Source organism: Triturus cristatus, chromosome 10 (genome assembly GCF_964204655.1).
Source record: "Triturus cristatus chromosome 10, aTriCri1.1, whole genome shotgun sequence".
Lineage (NCBI taxonomy): Eukaryota > Metazoa > Chordata > Amphibia > Caudata > Salamandridae > Triturus > Triturus cristatus.
Genome location: NC_140593.1, coordinates 167157307 through 167176099, shown reverse-complemented (window position 1 = coordinate 167176099; position 18793 = coordinate 167157307). Strand labels below are relative to the sequence as shown.

Sequence of the window (18793 nt, the reverse complement as noted above, 5' to 3'; positions counted from 1 at the left end):
AGGTTTTGTTGAAGGAGAATGTGAGCTGTGTATCATCCGCGTAGGATATTGGGACGAATCCATAGTGTCTCAATAAGGTAGCCAGGGGGGAGATGTATATGTTGAACATGGTCGGGCTTAGGCAAGAACCCTGTGGAACTCCCTTGGTAAGATCTTGAGGATTAGACCGGAAAGGTCCGAGATTGATGGTCTGGGAGCGATAAGCAAGGAAGCTGTTCATCCATTTCAGGGCCGTCGCCCCGATTCCTGCCTCTCTGATTCTTGTGAGCAGAATCTGATGATCGACTGTATCGAACGCCGCCGAGAGGTCTAATAGCACGAGGAGGGAAGGTTGGTTTTGATCTAGGGTGCATCTGATGTTGTCGGTGATGGCTACGAGGGCAGATTCTGTGCTATAGTTTGGGCGGAAGCCCGATTGGGTCGGGTCAAGGTAGCCGATTGCTTCGATGTGATCGGATAGATGTTTATTCACATGTTTTTCTATGGTTTTGCTTAGATAACGCAGGAGGGAGATGGGGGGGGAGGTTAGACAAGTTATCTGAGGGTAAGTTAGTGTTTTTCCTGATGGGGATGATTTGGGCTGCTTTCCAGGCGAGAGGTAGATGTCCTTCCTCCAGTGATTGGTTTAGAATGGAGCAGACTGGGTGAGAGAGTTGTTTTGCTAAGGATGCCATGATCTTGGCCGGAATTATGTCTAAGGGAGAGCCGGAGGTGATTTTGGCCATTATGGACTCCGTGTCTTCTTGTGTGAGTGTTGGGAATTTTAGGAGGGTAGTGAGGTTGGGTGGGAAGTGTGGGGGGATATCAGGGGTAGTATCTGAAGAGGGGGGGTTCTTTGAGGAGATGATTTTGTTATAGATGGTGTCTATTTTTTGTATAAAGTGGTTACTAATTTTATCGCAGAGTGTTTGAGAAGGGACTTCTGTAGCCTCACATGCTATGGGATGAGTGAAAGTTTTTCAGAATTTGGTACATTGCTTTAGGGGTGTTTTTAGCTATACTGAGTTGAAGAGCTATGTAAGATTTGCGAGTACGTTTAATATTTTTATGGTAGTGAGACAAGGCGGTTCTGTACTTCTCTTTGTTGGCATCAGGATTGGTGCGACGCCATTTCCTTTCAAGGTTTTTACAGCTGTTTTTTTCTACATGGAGTTCCGAGGAGAACCATGCTGCCTTGGGTGATGTGGGTTTGGATGAGCTCTTTTTTATAGGAGTAATCTTGTCGATGGCCGCTAGGGCGGATTGATTGAAGTGTGCTAGGCTGTCTTCTAGTTTGTCATGGGGAGAGTTTATTGGTGCGATAAAGGTGGCGGCAAACGTGTCAGGGTTGATCTTATACCATTGTCTGTATGAGGGTCGTTTTTGAGTAATAGAACGATGGGTCGCATTAAGTTCCTGTAGCTGGAAATTAATGATGGGATGGTCAGACCAAGTGACTGGTTTAGGAGCGTTGCATGTGAGAAGGGGGAAGTTAGAGAAGATGATGTCCAATGTGTGTCCGGCTGAGTGGGTGGGGCCATGGTTAATTTTATTAAGGTTGAGGGTGGAGAGATTGTTGAGGAAGGATGCGATATCTGTATTGGCTAGGATTTCACTATGGATGTTGAAATCTGCCATTAGCATAAATGTGTTGGAGATCACATGGGGGGCAATTAATTCCAGTAGCAAGAGAGAGAAGTTAGCTAGGGGGCCCGGAGGGCGGTAGACCAGAGCTCCCATCCAGTTTATTTGAGGGGAGAGGTCGAGCTTGAAAATCAGGATCTCAATCGTGTTATTAGAGTGTTTTTCCAGGATGGCTACTTTTGCCCGATCGTTGTGGATTATTGCAATCCCACCGCCGGTTCTGGACTGTCTGTCGAGCCTAAGGATTTTATACCAATCGGGTAAGGTAATGGTGATTGCTGGAGTGTTTGAGGGTTTTAGCCATGTCTCAGTGATGAGGCCAATGTCGGGAGAGTTGTTGTCCAGAAGATCCCAAAGCTCTACTGCGTGCTTAGGGAGAGATCTAACATTTCCCAGGAAGCCTTTCCAGTTACACCGAGGGGGGGAGAGTATTCCCAGAGGGTTTGAGGGAGGGTGCCCACCTTATGTTCTCTTGGTGGTGTGTGGTGGGCGGGGAGGAGGGGGAGCGGGTGTTACAGTGGTCTATAGCGCAATGTACGCTTTGAAATGGACAATGGGGGCAGGAGAAGAAGCCTTCCAGGGTTAGAGGTAGAGTTGGCTCTTTGCTGTGGCAGTGGAGGGGGGGGGGGGGAGGGGAGCTGCTTCCAATCCACATCAGCTCTTTGCTCGAGTAGATGAGTTTGGCGCGGGCGCCATGGTCTATGTTGGATTGGGCAGGGTTTCAGGCAGCAGGCGGGCGCAGACGAGCATGCCTTTGGCGCGCCCGCTGCGCACTCCGTTGCCCTTGAGTTTTATAATGAGCAAGTAAGGAAAAGCTGGTGCGCTGACCTCCTTCCGCCGGAAGTACCTCCCTCCACACAACCGGGATATCCCGTGGTGGACCGGGGAGCCGGCTCAGGAGAGACAGCGAGGGGGGTAAGTGCAAGTTTTAAAAGCGCGAAATTCCTAATGAGTTAAAAGGCGTAGGCTGCTTACAATCTGTCAGGCAAGCGCGATTTCAAAGTTACCGCTATGTTGTCCCCGATGATATTTCTTTTGGGAAGATCAGGGGAGTTAGTCAGCTAGTGCCTGCTGCTCTGCCTAAAATGCTGTCAAAGCATTTGACTTGCAGTAACACTGTTACTGCAAGCACTCCCAGATTATATGAAAGAAGGTACCTTCAGAAGCACACCCCCTAAGGCAACTAGGTCGACGGCCCATCTTAACCAGTGTGTGCGCGGCTAGGTAGGATCTATGTAAAATCTTGAGCTGGACCAGCCAGAGACACATGGGGATGGCAACCACCAGGGGGGAGGAGAGGGCTTCCTGCCAGTCATCGTCCTCTAAGTAACCAAGGTCCTTTTATCAATGACTATTTTTAATTAATGACAAACTAATGATCGATATTGATGAATTTACATCTCATCCTAATAAAGGTGAAATACTAAAAGATTTGATTAATAAAACCCTTTAACTAACTATTAGATTAATGATCATAGAAATGATTTTTGTGATGTACAGTGCCTGATTAATCTCACTCAACGCCAAAGGTCCAGTGACCTGCACAGTGCGGATTTCTCCCTGGTGGTATATTCTCTCGTAAACCAATAACTTAAATGAGACCCCCGCTACAGCAAGATGAATTGCTTTATCCCTCCTCTTGGATTACGGAGAACCTAAATTACAGATGAATGAATGTGTCGATTATTTTGTTTCAAGTTCGCCTCTACTTATTACTGGAAGTTGTAGTACCTCAATTATACAGGACGAAGAGTCATCATTCTCCTTACTAAGTTCTACTACTGAAGTGCATGATAATCAGTCGGATGGATTACAGTCAGTTCAGACAGGGGTTGAGAGGAAACACATCGTTTGGTTGACAGTCAAGATGGTAAACCATCTTGCACTGTATCCATGTTCATGAAGTATAAAGACTTATCTTCATTAGCATTACTGTTTAGGGGGAAGAAAATGTAGTGTATATCTGTAGTCCTTTATTTGTATCCATCCATTTCATTACTTTTTCGTATACTTACTGTGAAATAGAATTGTTTTTGTTTATTCCCTGATCTATGTTCTGCTCCTTGTTCTCTGAGTTCCAGTTCTGGCTGTTGGGACTCACAGGACCAGGACCTGCCGGATGTGGGTTCCTTAAACGTCCACAAATAAACTTACTTAAATAACCTCAATTTGCCATCTGACCACCTTTCTCAACACCAACTCACCTCAGGCCATCACAAATACCATCTCCAGTCCGAGTATTGCATGAGAAACTATTGCGTTCTAGGTGCTGTAATTTTGGCTTATATTGACAGAGCCTTTATGACCGATTTTCAGGGTAAATGGCCCAGGACTTGTATGGCGGGATTGTAATGCCAACGAATGAGGTCACAAGAGAAGTGACAAGTGGTCACAACGAGGACGTTTTCATGGTAAAGGTTTGTGTAAATGCACCTCCTGCTACCCCTGTTTTTTGGTGAACCGGCGTCCATGAAAGAATCCATACAGCACACTTTATTATAGCACACCGCATCTGGGCCCAGTTCGGGTTTGTTGCTGGAATGTTGGATGTCTGTGAATGTCAGTTGGGTGTGGGCTGAGCAGCAGGACAGCTGCTCCTGGTGGGGTTTCTCTTGATCACTTAACAACTTGAATAAAGATCATAACCAATCTACTTAAGAAGATCGGACTATCATTTCATTGATTACAACATTTTGGCGACGAGGATGGGATATTACAATATGCGGCTGTGTGTGTGCCCGGGAAGCTGTCTCATCCCGGGCTGCCACACACGACGGGGGTGGGGGGGGTGGGGGGGGGGGGGGCGGTGATGAAGCCCTTTGAGTCCAATGGGTGTTGCGCGCCTCTTCTGAGGTGCGGAGGGGCTGAGGGAGGTAAAGGAGTCTCGGGCTGGGGATGCCGAACTAGAGCCGCTGAAAAACCATCTATGTGGGCTCGAAACCACGGCCAGGCTCTGGCCTGGAATGCTTCCCACTCTGTTCCTTCCTCACTCTGGGCACTAGCGGTCATTGACTCACACATGTAGCTGCAGATTTAGCTCCAGGTACAAACACAGCACACTGCCAACAGATGAACCTCTGCACCCTTATTACTCCCCTCGTAGTGTTTTTGTAATGCAAATTTTGTTTAACGCCGCCTCTCCTTTGTATGCCAGGTCACTTTCCTGGTTGAAGTAGAGAAAGGTAACTTCTTGACAAGCCAGTGATTGGTACCAAATAAATGACCTAGTTTTGGAAGGGTTTAACTGAATTCAAGTCCCCTTTTCATTTTCTAGGTTTAGGAAGCCGCTGGTGAGATTGGTAGATTGACCGGAACTCCAGGAGTCTAAAAAAAGCTGTGATCCCTTTTGTGTAAGATTGAAAATCCAGCTTGTGGTGCCGGAGGTTTTCAAGAAGTGGTCGCACGAACATGTATAAGAGCGATCCCTGAAGAACTCCACCGGTCAAACCAGAAAGAGACAAAGTTGGCAGAGGCTACTAATTTATTCACATGCACCTTCTGCCAAAGCCAAAACACACCTCCTCACAGCAGACGTCAAAGCATCAACAACGCATGCCTGTTGATGAGACAGACTGGCGTGTTCCACTGCATCAAACTCGGTGGCAAGGTGGTACATTATGAACCGGGGTACGAGACCCTAGGCTTAAGACTATCCAGAACATGCAATGACAGTGTCTCAGAACAGCGCTTAGTATGGAGTTTCTACCTGTTGACATGATCCTGCACGGCACAGAGGGTACTTTATTTTGATCGGGTGTACTTAAGGGTGTCTTAAATCCTAAGGAGCTACTCCCCCCCCCCCCCCCCCCCCATCAACGGTGCATCAATACTGGTTCATGGGAACATAAGACAGAGAACAGGACAAGCCATCGGTCTTGTGTAGAACCTTGCAGATTCCGTGGGCACCATTTTGATAATTGACGTTTTGACCTAATCAATCAGGATTGGTGAGAAGACAAACAGTTACTTCTTGGACTTGGCTCTCTGAAGGTCATCCAAAACCTTTTGCCTTCACCCTCCTCCCACCGTTTTCTGAATCTGTTTTTGTTGGCATTAGGAGTGTAACCAGTGCTAAAGTGCTTGTGCTCTCTCTTTAAAACATGGTAACATTGGCCTACACCGGATTGGCACATTTAATTTACTTGTAAGTCCCTAGTAACATGGTAGTGCATATACTCAAGGCCTGTAAATTAAATGCTAATAGTGGGCCTACAGAAATCATTGTGCCACCCACTTAAGTAGCCTTTTAAACATGTCTCAGATGTGTTGTTGCAGCCTGTAGTACAGTTTTACATTGCCAATTTGACCTCACAAAATAAACATTTTTCCAGGCATAAACCTCACATTTTAAATACATGTACGCCACCCCAAAGGCAGTCCCTAACATGCCCATGGGGTAGGGTGCAGTGTTCTGGTTTGCTTTGATCCTATTTAAATCTTTGTTTGCATCACACTTCTGAATTACAAAAAAAGTACGACCACCTTAGGAGTGGTGCTCGCTGAATGTGGGCCCACCTCCTAATCACATCCTAATCCAACTAATTTTCTCGCCTGTTCTCCTGCCAAAGTTGGGTTCTGGACAGGGGGCTGGCACCCTTCCCTAACTGATGGAGCCTGTGTTGCATTTCAAAAATGGCCTCACCTTTGAAGCTTCCCGCCTTGGAATGCAATTCCTGCGTGGAGGAGGGGTGGAGCGCATCGCCGGAGCAGGCATTGTTCCCGGAATCAGAGAGCGAAGGCTTTCACCCCATGAGGTCAGAAACATGTCTGTTGGAAGCAGGCTAGTAAGAGACCACACCAGTGTTTGGTAAGGTTTGAGGGGGCCCCTCTAAGGGGCCCCTCTAAGGGGCCCTCTGTGTGCATTTATTAATACAGCAAAACTGGCATCAGTGTGGATTTATTAAGACAATATGTGTGGTACCAAACATTCCTGGGTATAGTGAAGCCACCATGGTGCTGGGGATCCCGTAGGGATGGGTGTCCAGCCCATGTACTCTATATGGCTTCCCTGTGCACTGACAATATCCATGAATGGACTTAGATATTGTAGGGACATATCTGCTCAGGCTGATATGACCACACGTGATATAGTGCAGTAAAGCCTGCAGTAAGGGTGGCTTACCTATACCTCATGCTGTGTCTGAGGGCATGGCAAACAGGAACGTGTGCCATGTCGACTCTTTAGTTTTCTCTGCACCAAGGCACGCAGCGTGCAATGGCAGTTTGCATGATCTTGGTAGGGGGTCCCCAGGATGACACAATTTGTGCTGCATCCCTAATGGACCCTCTTTAGTCCCAATGCCCTAGGTACCGGGGTACTATTTACTAGGGACATACAAGGGATGCTGAAGTTGTCCCAATCGTGGTACAGTTTTAGGATAGAGCTCTGGGACTGGGAACCTGGTTAGCAGGAACCCAGTGCACGTTCTCTCGACATCACATCATGTTCAAGGCAAAAAGTGGGGGCTAACCATGTCAAAAGAGGCCCTTATCTACATGACCTCTAACACCCCCCACGCCCCCTTCCCAAACGGAAGAGGATGAAACAAACCTTTCCCTGGGGAGACTAAGTGGAAGAACCTGGAAAGGCCATCTGCATTGGAATGGTCAGTCCCTTGTCTGTCTTCCACTGTAAAGTCCATTCATTCCCTGAAGAGATATGGACTACCTTAACAGTTTGGGGTTTTCACCTTTCATTTGCATGAGCCATCTGTGAGGCCTGTGGTCAGGCTGAATTAAGAAGTGAGAAGCAAACAAGTATGGTCTCAGCTTCTTCAGGGTACAAACCACAGCAAAGGCTTCTCTCTCAATGGCACTCCCAACGCTGCTCTCTGGGGAGTAGGGGAGTAACCTCCTGCTAATGAAAACAACAGGTTGGTCATGGCCATCATTGTTCTGGGATTGGACAGCTCCAATCCCATGAGGCATCTGTCTGCACTATGAACTGCTTGGTATAGCCTGCAGCTTCCAGAATTGCTGCCGAGCACATTGCTTACTTCAGGGTGTGAAAAGACTTTTGAAAGCTCACTGTCCAGCTAACCTTCTTGGACATCATTTGGGTAATTTCTGTGAGGGGGGCTACAATGGATCCATATCCTTTTACAAACCTCCTGTAGTACCGAGTCGAGCCTAGGAACGCCCTGACTTGGGTCTGGGTTGTTGGAGCTACCCAGGCCAGAATTGTCTGGATCTTGGGTTGAAAAGGCTGAACTTGGCCTCCACATACGAGGTGGCCCAAGTACTGAACCGTGCCCTGTCCTATCTGGCACTTGCTTGCCTCGATAGTGAGGCCTGCACTTCTCGGGGCCTCAAGAACCTTGCTAAGGTGGATCAGGTAAACCCGCTAAGTGGAGCTAAAGACAGCAATATCATCAAGATAAGCTGCCCTAAAGGATTCCAACCCAGTAAGGACTTTATTCACACACCTTTGGAAGGTGGCATGGGACATTCTTTAATCCAAAGGGCATTACAGTTAACTGGTAAGGCCCATCTGATGTTGAAAATGCAGATTTTTGTTTTGCTACAGGGGTCCGATCTATCTGCTAGTACCATGATGTGAGATCAAAATGACTGAGATATTTGGCTGCCCCTAATCTGTCAATCAGTTCATCAGCCCTAGGAATTGGGTGTGCATCTGTTTTGGTTACCAAATTGAGCCCCCTATAGTCCATAGAGAACCTCATCTCTTTCTTTCCACCCAGAGTGTGAGCTTTGAGGGCTAAAATAACTGGGCAGGCCCAGGGGCTCTCAGAGGGTTCAATGACTCAATTCCAGCATCTTGCTTACTTCAGTTTTGATGGCCTCCCTAACATGATCAAACTGCTTGTAGATTTTGTTTTTGAGAAGTAGGATGTCCCCAGAGTCCACACCATGTGCACACTAGTTAGTCTGACTAGGGGTCAAGAAGAACAGTTTAGCAAACTGATTTAGGACTTGCCTGCAATCAATCTGCAATGAGGGTGTCTGACAACTGACCCATCTTTAGAATTGTGGGAAGAGGTTCACTCTCTACTTCCTGATTCTCATCTGTGACCATCAACATGGTCACTTCAGCTGTGTCATGATAGAGTTTTAGGCGGTTTATATGGATGACCCACCTGGGGTTCCTGCAAGTGGCAAGGTCCCCCAGGTAGTGGACCTCCCCTTTTCTCTCAAGGATAGAGTAGGGCCAAGTCCATTTGTCCTGAAGAGCCCTAGGAGCCACAGGCTCAAAAACCCACACCTTCTGCCCTGGTTGGAACGCTACCAGGGCATCCTTTTGGTCATATCGGAGATTGCGAGGCTCTTGGCTGGCTACTTTTTCCATGTACTCAGCCATTCTGGAACAAAGGCCAAGCACATAGTCCAGAATATCTTGTTTAGGCTCTTTGAGAGGCTCCTCCCATCCTTTCTTTTTCAAGACACAATGGTCCCCTTACAGGATGATCACACCGAAGTTCAAAGGGGGAAAACCCTACTCCCTTCTGTGGCACCTCCTTGTAGGCAAAAAGCAAGCATGGTAGTAAGACATCCCATCTCCTGAATTTTTCAGGGAGTCCACCAATCAAACTTTTCAATGTCTTCTTTAACCTTTCAATAATTCCATTGGTCTGCAGATTATATGGGGTAGTGAACCTGTACGTCACTCCACAACCAGCCCACGTGTTTAGGTAAGCAGACATAATGCTTGTACCTCTGTCTGATAACACCTCCTTAGGAAATCCCACCCTGGTAAAGATACCAAGGAGAGCCCTAGCCACTGCAGGGGCAGAGGTAGTTCTAAGGGGAATAGATTCAGGATACCTGGTAGCATGATCCACTACTACTAGTATAAATCTGTTTCCTGATACTGTCTGAGGGTCAAGGGGGCCAACAATGTCAATCCCTACCCTTTCAAAAGGAACCCCAACCACTGGAAGTGGAATTAAGGGGGCTTTCAGGTGGCCACCTGTCTTGCCACTGCCTTGACAGGAGGCTCGGGAGCTACAAAACTCTGTTACCTTCTAGGACATACCTGGCAAGTAGAAGTGGTTCACCAACTTACTCCATATTTTGGTCTGGCCAAGATGCCCAGCTAGGGGGATGTCTTGGCCAATGTAAGAAGACACTCTTTAAACTGCTGAGGCACTACCACTGTCCTAGTGGCACCAGATTTGTGGTCTCGGACCTCAGTGTAAAGGAGTACTTACTCCCAATAGGTCCTGTAGGTGCCACTGACATCTCCCTTTTCCTGATCAGCAGCTTGCGGTCTCAGGTCTTCAAGAGTGGGGCAGGTTCCCTGCCCCAGGCACAGATCTTCCCTAGAGGGCCCCCCTGGGCCCAATAGATCTGCCGGGTAAGGCCCAAGCTCCTGGGGCTCAGTTTCCTCTGGGGGTGACAAGTTTTCGCCCTGAGGAGAGGGGACTTGAGCCGGTGTTTTTTTTAGAAGCTGGTTTCCAAGACTTCTTGCCCTTTCTCTTGGAAGGTTGGTCCATAATGTCAGGCTCCAACACTTCTTGTTCACCCAGGGTTCCACTCTGTGCTCTTGTTTGTTTTTACACCCACACCCACTAAAGTATACCCAGCATGGCTGATTGTGTCTTTCTTTCTACCTCAGCCCATGCTGGAGACTCCAGATCATTGCCGAGCAGACACTGTACAGGAATTGCAGAAGATACCACCACCCTTTTGCAGCCAGTAACCTCTACCCATTCTATGGACACCAACGCGTTAGGAGGTTCCCTAGCCCGATTATCAACATTGAGGACTGTATAGGTATCTACAGGCAAGTACTGGTTCAGGACACCAGTTGCTCAGTCACCATGGTGACACTGGAACCATTATCTCTGCTGTCTATATTTCTCCAGATTACTGGGCCAGACTGCCAGGGTAGCTATATCCACCTCACCCTCTATGACTATAGCTGCCTCAATGAGCTCTTTGACATAGTCAGGTCCCACCTGTGATCCCATCTGGAGACTTACCACTGCATTTACTGCAGGTGCACTAGAGGCATTCTTTTTGTTTTAACAGCTCTGGTCTTCAATTTGGTGTCATGACACCAAGTTGTTTTGGGATCCCAGTTCTTACCCTTGTACCACCCTTAGACTGAGAAGACTTGAAGTTTGAAGTAGTAGTTAATCGGCTTTCTAAGAAATTTGTCAAACTCAAAATCACAGAGGAACCAGGCGCCCGTTCACCATGGTCCTGGCTGCCTGCTACCCGTTAACTGTAGTTTTATCCATATCAAGGCATGATTGGTTAAGGCTCGGGAAAGGATTTGGGCATCCATCAGTTTGTGTATGGCCACACAAGGGATGAGGGAGTCAGAGTAGATTGTAAACTGTTCAGCATTTATAAATAGCAGGCGCCATATGTCTGATAGGGTCAGTGTCCGGGCCCATGTGCCTAGTGCGGCAGATTTATGGGGTTGGGCACTCTCAGTATCCACCTCAGGAGCCATGACTGTGTTAAAGTCATGCCCCACTATTGTATGTCCCACTGGAGAATGTAGTAACATGTTGGTAAGTGTTTCTTCAATTAATGAAGAGGGTTGTAAACCAATGCAATGGACCAGTTGACCTCTCCCAGTTTCCCCTTTACCACCACAAATCTACCCAGGTCAACATAGCGCCCCAATGATGTAACCATATGTTGAGGGGAAGGAGGCCCTGACATCTGAGAGTTGCAGTAAAGTCAAGGATATCATTGAACTACCGACCCTGTTTGAACTCTGTAGACTCTTATTATGCTAACATGCTTCAGATATGCAACAGTAACAACCCCTTTCTCCCTTTCTGGTTCCATAGCCCAATATAAATCAGTTCACAAGCTTGAAAGGATACTGACAAGTCAATAAACTTCATGTTCTAAAGTCAGTGTGGGTTTATCTCGGGGCCTGTTTCATCAATGTGATGTATCTCACTGCCACTCTCGCCACCATCTGAGCTATGTCCCTGATCGGGTATTCCTTTTTAGGTCTCGCCTGGCGAACGCAGCGCGAAGCGCTGTCGCCAGCGAGATCTATTTTTGCTGACTTGCCTCGGAAGTGGGACAGGAGATGGGCATGCACAGGCTTTTGGCAGATTGGAGCCTGTATACGCGCTAACAGCCACGCGGCGTGCACATCTCCTGCCCCCTTCCGTCCTCGCAAGCCAGCATGCACTTTCACTAAACCTCGCCCCATCGTTGGAGCGGCCCACAATGGCGGGTCCGCTCAGGAAATAAATATTGACACTGTGCCTTCATCGGCACAACCACTGGACAAATGGAGAATCTCCCACTCACCCGTTCTGCGGGGGGGAATCCTCCTGAACGGCAGCTGGCTCTTCCGGAGCACTCCAGCTCCTCTATACTTCTGGCAGCACGACGCGGGGCTCTCTCCTTAGGCATGGGAGCCCCGCACTTCTGCCTTTTTAGTACGCACGCGTGTCATCGTGCGCATGCGCACTGCGTAGTTTGTCATTCCATTCGAAGCTCCGGTGGCAGCGTTACCTCACTACTACCAGTGATTGTGGAGAATTATCACGCTACAAGGACCAGGCCGGGCGTTTAACCCTTGAGAAGCCCAACCCGAGGACTCGAGAGGCTGTTACAGGTACTGCGCACTATGATATTTGTTTATTTTGAACCTCCCCGTGGCAGGGTTACCCATGGTCATGAAGAGCCTTAGTGCCAGTTGTCCTAAGTGGTCGGATCGGCAGTGCACTTTGTGCCCCTATTTTCTTTTCCATTAAACTGAATGCGCAACACTACAGCTATCCATGTCACTGCGCTTACCATCTGCTTGTGGGCAGGCCTCTGGGGCTGGGCAGGTAGTCCAGTAGCTCGCAAGCCCCTTCGACTGTGAGGAAGCACACACATCGGCCCGGAGAGCGGACTGGTGCGCTGAGGACGTGGGAGCGCCATGTTCGGGTAGCTTCTTCACAGCAGTGTGACAATCATGGCCACCTCAGTAGAAGGCATCTCCTAGTGCCTTGGTGGGGTGTGCAGATCGTGGGCACCTCCGTGGAAGGTGTCTCTTACTCCCTCGGTAGGCCTCCTCAGTGCACAGCGTGGTTGCTGCTGTGGGGAAGCAGGAGGCGGTAAGCTGAGGGGAAGGGAGGTGAGGTAGATGGCTAATAGCGCCGGGGAGAAGGGGCTCGTCGGGCCCTGCATGTCGCCATTGTACTGTCTGCAAGGATGTTGGTGCGTTGGTCACCCTAGTGATAACAGTACCCAGGTGTGCTTTTTAATCCCAGCTATGCTCGGCTGCAGAGAATTTTTATACACAGACCTTGCGTAGCTCTGGCCAAAACACTGCCCCGTGCCAACTGGTGATATTGGGGTCCTCCCCAGTGCTCCCCCCAGTTCAGTCTGCCATCCCCCCTCGACACTACAGGGCTAATCCTTAAACTCCCCATTCAAATGGACCTATCACTCTTTCGTCACCTCTTTTTTTTTTTTGATGCTACCCAGAAAGGCAGAAATTGGTAAGGCCTATTGATAAGACTCAGCCGTCGCTGGCCGTTCGAGGACGGGCGGTGAAGGCTGAGGAGAAAAAGGACTGTCTCTTCCTTTTTTCCCCAGATCAGACAAGGACAGTCTCCAATTCTGCTGCTGGCCATCCCTCCCCATAATTCTGTCTCTCTCCTTACTTAGTGAAAACCACTGACTCTTACCCTAAATATTCTCTCCATTCGTTCCCCTGTAAAATGGACACAAAAAAGAAAAACACTTGTTGGAAATGTTGTCTTTCTATGACATTTTTTAATTCCAAACTGCAGCCTGGAGACGGATAGAAACAAGCATTTGCAATGCAATAGGTCTCGCATTTACGAGACTTTGAGCTATTGGCATTGTAAATGACAATGCCTTTTATTTATGTTATGATTTTTAAAACATAAATAAAAGGAATTTAACAATGCCAATAGCTTAAAACTGTCGCAAATTCGAGACCTATTGCATTGCAAATGCTTGTTATCCTATGCCTTCTGGTTCCACAATCAACGATTTTGGGAGCTCCTTCATCTGCCCAGTCCCATGTGCACCCTCTGTTCCTTTGGGAGCAGCCTCGCTTGTTAGTCTCCGTGTCCTGGTCTTCATATTTTGAGCCAATCCCATACAGACTGTCGCAATACTTCTTGTGTGTAACTTTTAATTGTGTTGGGATCATTAACATATAGGTTAACTGCATAGCTTTCAGTTTCTGTTTTACTGCTACGTAGGACCTTCAAAGCTGCAGCACACATGTGGTATAGTCTTCGTAAATGTGAGTTGAGTCTATTGTTAGGTCGGTGTCAAGTTGGACCTGCCATCGTGTGCTGTCCCTGTCAGCATAGTTCTGGAATTGCAAAAATCACTGGTTGCGGTGAAGCCCCAAGGGTGGCCGGACCATCAGTCATCTGTGTGCCCTCTTGATTGCGAAGCAGGTAGACAGCACATCAGTGGGCATCCAGTATCCTAGCCAAGCAGTTAGGAAGTCTGCCAACTAGAGCCCTCCACTCCCTCTGGCATTCCGACAAAGTGTAGGTTATTCCCTTGAGTTCTGTCCTCTGCATCCTTCATCTGACGTTCAAAGTAAGCTTCTGTTATATGGGTCATATCGTTATCTGCATAGACTTTTGTGCTTTGGAGATCCGAATTTCAGCTTCTGTGACTTTCTCTGCAATTATTCCCATGTCGTGGCTGAACAGCCTGACCTCCAGGTCCACTCCTCCAATCTGAATCTCCACAGTGGAGCACATATAGCCTGGAAGATTTGCTCTTGGATAATCTAATGCTCTGTGCCATCCCCAAGAGCCTCAGCCCTGTCTGGTTTCTTAGGAGTCGCCCTGGTGCATTTGTCAAATTTGTTGTGCTGCTGGAGTGTTTTGTTGTCTGTGGTTTCCCCATGGTAACAACCGTTGGCCCTACTCGTGCCTGGTAGTGTGCTTTTGCTAAGGGCACCTTTGGGCCCCCGACCTCCTGTGGAGGGATTCCTTTCTGGATGGGGTGGGCACCGGCACGCATCCGAATGCGATACTGCACCTACGTTGGACATCTCCTGGCTGGCCTTGCGGTCCAGTTCTCTTGGCTATCAATCTCCCTCTGCTGTAATCAGTGAGAGCGATTGGCCAGCCTCACTATGTCCATTTCTGGCAGCACTCCTTTTTCACTCATGCGGTCATCTGATCAGGCGATAAAGGTGGTACTAGGGCACGACTGCCCTCATGTTCCCTTTTCCTTGGCACGAAAATATTCCAGCTCTAACAACCGTTCACATAAAAGTGTATTATTCTTATAGCACTGTGTATTACAGTAATTAAAGTTTTGATTATGAGATAGAAACAGACTTTTCTTTTCAGACTCACATGCATCAGACAGTGGATGTATTCTGTTGGACATGGTCCTCTCTGCAGGGTTGCCCTCAAACATTTTGCCTTCAACCCTCCTGTTTTCTGAAGTAGGTTTTGTTGGCATTAGGACTTTGTGCATTTTATCACTGCTAACCAATGCTAACATGCATGTGCTCACTCCTTCAAACATTGTAAAACTGACTTATATCCAATAGATATATTTTAATTTACTTGTAAGGTCCCAGTAAAGTGGTACTACATGTACCCAGGGCCCGTAAATTAAATGCTACTAGTCGGCTTGGAGCACTTATTGTGTCACCCACGTTTTAAAACAGGTCTCAGGCCTGCCACTTCAGCCTTTAGTAAATTTGTTTGAAACTGCCATTTTGACCTGGCAAAATAAACCCATCCTTTTAAAGATATGTAAGTCACCTTTTAAGGTAGGCCCTATAGGGCCACAGGGCATGCTGCATTGTATTAAAAATGTAGGGCAGGTGGGTTTAAGTTTTACAGGCTTGGTAGTGAAAAGCTCACAAATTAGTTTTTCACTGCTGCAAGTCCTACCTCTCCCATGGGATAGCATTGGGTTGCATTAGTACATTTAATAAGTGATAGCGTTTGATTGGGAGCAGTTAGAAATTTCTTTTACACTCTAATAAATTGAAATTTAAAATCACCTTTAATGGTAACGTCAGATTTAAAGTCACAATTCTGAAAATGATTTTCTTGTATAAATTGTTTTCTGCCTCTGCCACTGTCCTGTGTTACAGGATTCTGATCTTAGGCTTTGTATATTCCTCCCAAACAGTGTGACAAAAGGGAGTAGGTGTTGGCAGGTGTGCCTTCCTGACAGGATGAGTGGAGGCGGAGCTGCTCCATGACCCACTTGCACTACAAACTGACTTGCATCCAGTACACACAAAGAAACCTAACACTAGTCCTTTGCCACCACAAATTACATTGAGCCTGGAAGGTGACGAGAAGACCTATCCAGAGCTAGAAGTGGGAGGTAGGCCAGGATGTTTTCCCCACTCCATGACTGCCTTGTTCCCCGGAGGACTTTTCTGCTGCTTGAGGCCTGCCTGGACCCCCACAGGGCTGCCCTGCTGCTACCAGAGGACTGCACTACTGCCAGAGGCCTGCCTTGCTCCCAAGAAGACTGCTCTGCTGAATGAGGCCTGCCTTGCTGAAGGAGAACAGGACCATCTCCTTGATCCCAGGCAACCCGAGTGACTACAAGGGTCAGTTGGCTGACCTGTTCTGAGCTACAGGGGCACAAAGTCCACAGGCCTCCCTTAAATTGCTCAGCGGTCCTGTTGGACTGGACCTGCTCAGCTTTGCTGGTGTGAGTCCCTGATCCCCTTGGCTGGAATCAGAGAGCACTCTTCCTTGCCTAACTGAAGGTCCATCAAATCAGGTGGGAAGCGATGCAAAGCGAGAGGTCTCGCCACACAGCTGCAAGATTCATCCTAACTGACCCCGAACGTCACAAAGCCTTGCAAAGAACACTGCACAAACCTCACAAAAAGGACACAAGGTACAACTCCCAGCGGACCAAACTTGGTGCTGTGCCTGGCCTGCGATCCATTACAGTTGGCTTAAACTTGTGACTTCATCCTTGTCCAGCGCGACCAGATAACCACAGATGGTGCTTTGTGCTTTTAGGCACTTACTTAAAACTTTGAAATTACATATATCTGGTTCTACTGGTTTGATTTTTGCTGTTCTAGTGTTATTTTGTTTATTAGAATATACACTATATGTCTAAATTGATTTAGGATTTTTGTTGTGTTTTTACTTCATTACTGCTTGTGTGCTTTATTAATACTTTACCAAGCACCTGTGTTAGTTAAGCCCGACTGCTTTGTACCAAGATACCAGAGGGTTAAGCACAGGTTAATTTAATGACTTTTACGCTTCACCCCGGCAAGGATTATGGTTGTTGCTTGGGAGTGGTTTCACCCCCCTCAAACAATAACCCAATTTCCTACGTATTCTAATTGTGTTTAGTGAGGATAATGAATACATACCCCTTGCCTGGCTTTGTCTTCACTATACTGTGTTGCCACTTCACTGAATCGTACTCCTGACTTCAGCTTTTCCATGGCCTCCATTACTTTGCCATGTTTTTCACAGAGAATGTGTCGAACCTAAGGAGCAATAGCAGTACAAGAAAACAAAAGTTAACATTTTTACTCATGTACAGCATCCATCATTTTGTTGACAATGGGTTTTATCATGAAGATATTCACCTCATTTTGGAGTTTTAGAGATACAATAAAACCTTCAAATGAAACTTTTTTGACAACCATATTAATTCTTGTGTTTTAATGGAGCCCCTCCAGGTCAATCCACAGATTGCATTGATCTTGATTACTACCTTTCTAAGTCATGATTTGTCAACATATTTTTTTGCCTGTAGAAAAACAGTTTAAATTTACACTATACAAACCTGTCAAATTATTTATTATATTTGTTTAAAGTTTTGTATCCATTGTCTATCTTTGACACAGGTGGTAAACATATGCCTTCCCTCTGATCCCTTGAAGTCTCAGCAGGTCTGCACTGGAGCCAAGATATCTACTTCGTTAACATTTAATTTGGTTTACTTCAACGTTCTATCCTTCACTTCTCACTTGTAATGGTATGGAATTTCATGGAAAAACTAGTTGATAGGACAAATTCAGAGAAACCATTTCACTAAACAAATTAATACAATTTTTCAAAATGACTCACATTTACTATTTGGTAGAAACCAACTGTAAGAAAAGGACGTTTTTGTACGGTCACCCCCCTTTTGAGGTTGAGCCTTGGCATTGTGTATTCAGTTAGGGATTTGAAGCTCCGCCGCTCTCCGCCCTTTTTTTTTTTCATTGGCTTGTGTCATTGTCTTGTTAATGCTGGCTTCTGATTCCTTAATCGCCTTGTTAGTCCCTCCTTAGTACCGCCTTGTCTTTATTTGAAACCTCCCTGGAAGACTGTCCCTTTTACTTCAGTTGCTACACGGTATGTTTTATTTTGTCTGTGAGCACTATTTTCTTTAATGCGTTATGCCCTACTGAAGGCACGATGTGCTCGCCTTACACTCAGCGCGCCCTGCGTGCTTTCACTTTCCAAGCAGCCGGGACAATGACGGCTGCATCTTTGCAATGCCATAGGTCTCGCATTTAGGAGAGTTTGAGATATTGGCATTGCAAATATTTTTTTGTTGTGAAAGCCCCCATGTCGCACTTTCACGTGCATGAAGGCAGCATCCCCTTTTTTTTTTTTTTTTTTTAAAGAAGTGCCATGTCTAAGGAAAGGTGCCTGGCCGCTATTGAAAATAATCCGCGGCATGGGGGCTTTTACAACAAAAAAACATATGACAAACAGATGCTTTTTTTTGTAAAAGCCCCCCTCCCCCCCATGCCGTGGGTTCACTTTAATAGCAGCTGTGCATCTTTTTTTAGATACAGCTTTTTTGAAGAAAGGGGCGCAGCCTTCATGCACATGAAAGTGCGGCATGGGGCCTTTGACAACAAAAAATTATTTGCAATGCAATAGGTATTGCATTTGCAAGAGTTTAAGCTATTGGCATTTGAAATGCCAATAGCTCAAACTCTGTTTTCTATACTGATGGTGTTGGGTTCTTTTCATCTGCGCACTGAGACGCTGCTCACAAGGCCCCAGTGCATGTACTCTGACTCCTCAATCATGTCAAATTGGGCTATACTACTGATTGTCATATTTAACTTCCCTATAAATCCCTAGTATATGGTACAGAAGTGTACCCAGGTCCTGTAAGTTAAATGTCAATCGTGGTTTGCAGCACACGTGTGCCACCAGTTCATAGCTTGTCCCCATGCCTGCCCCTACAGACTAAATATGCAGTTTTCAAACTGCGAATTCGACCTAGC

General features: G+C 46.9%; 1 protein-coding gene across 1 annotated transcript in view; it reads right to left on the bottom strand.

The window, feature by feature from the left end:
- The window catches only part of PIN4 (peptidylprolyl cis/trans isomerase, NIMA-interacting 4), a 93952-nt gene that overhangs the window by 8547 nt on the left and 66612 nt on the right, over positions 1 to 18793 (bottom strand). The window contains exon 3 of the mRNA XM_085630760.1: positions 16928 to 17047. Coding sequence (XP_085486886.1) covers positions 16928 to 17047 — 120 coding nt within the window. The remainder of the gene's footprint in view (positions 1 to 16927; positions 17048 to 18793) is intronic.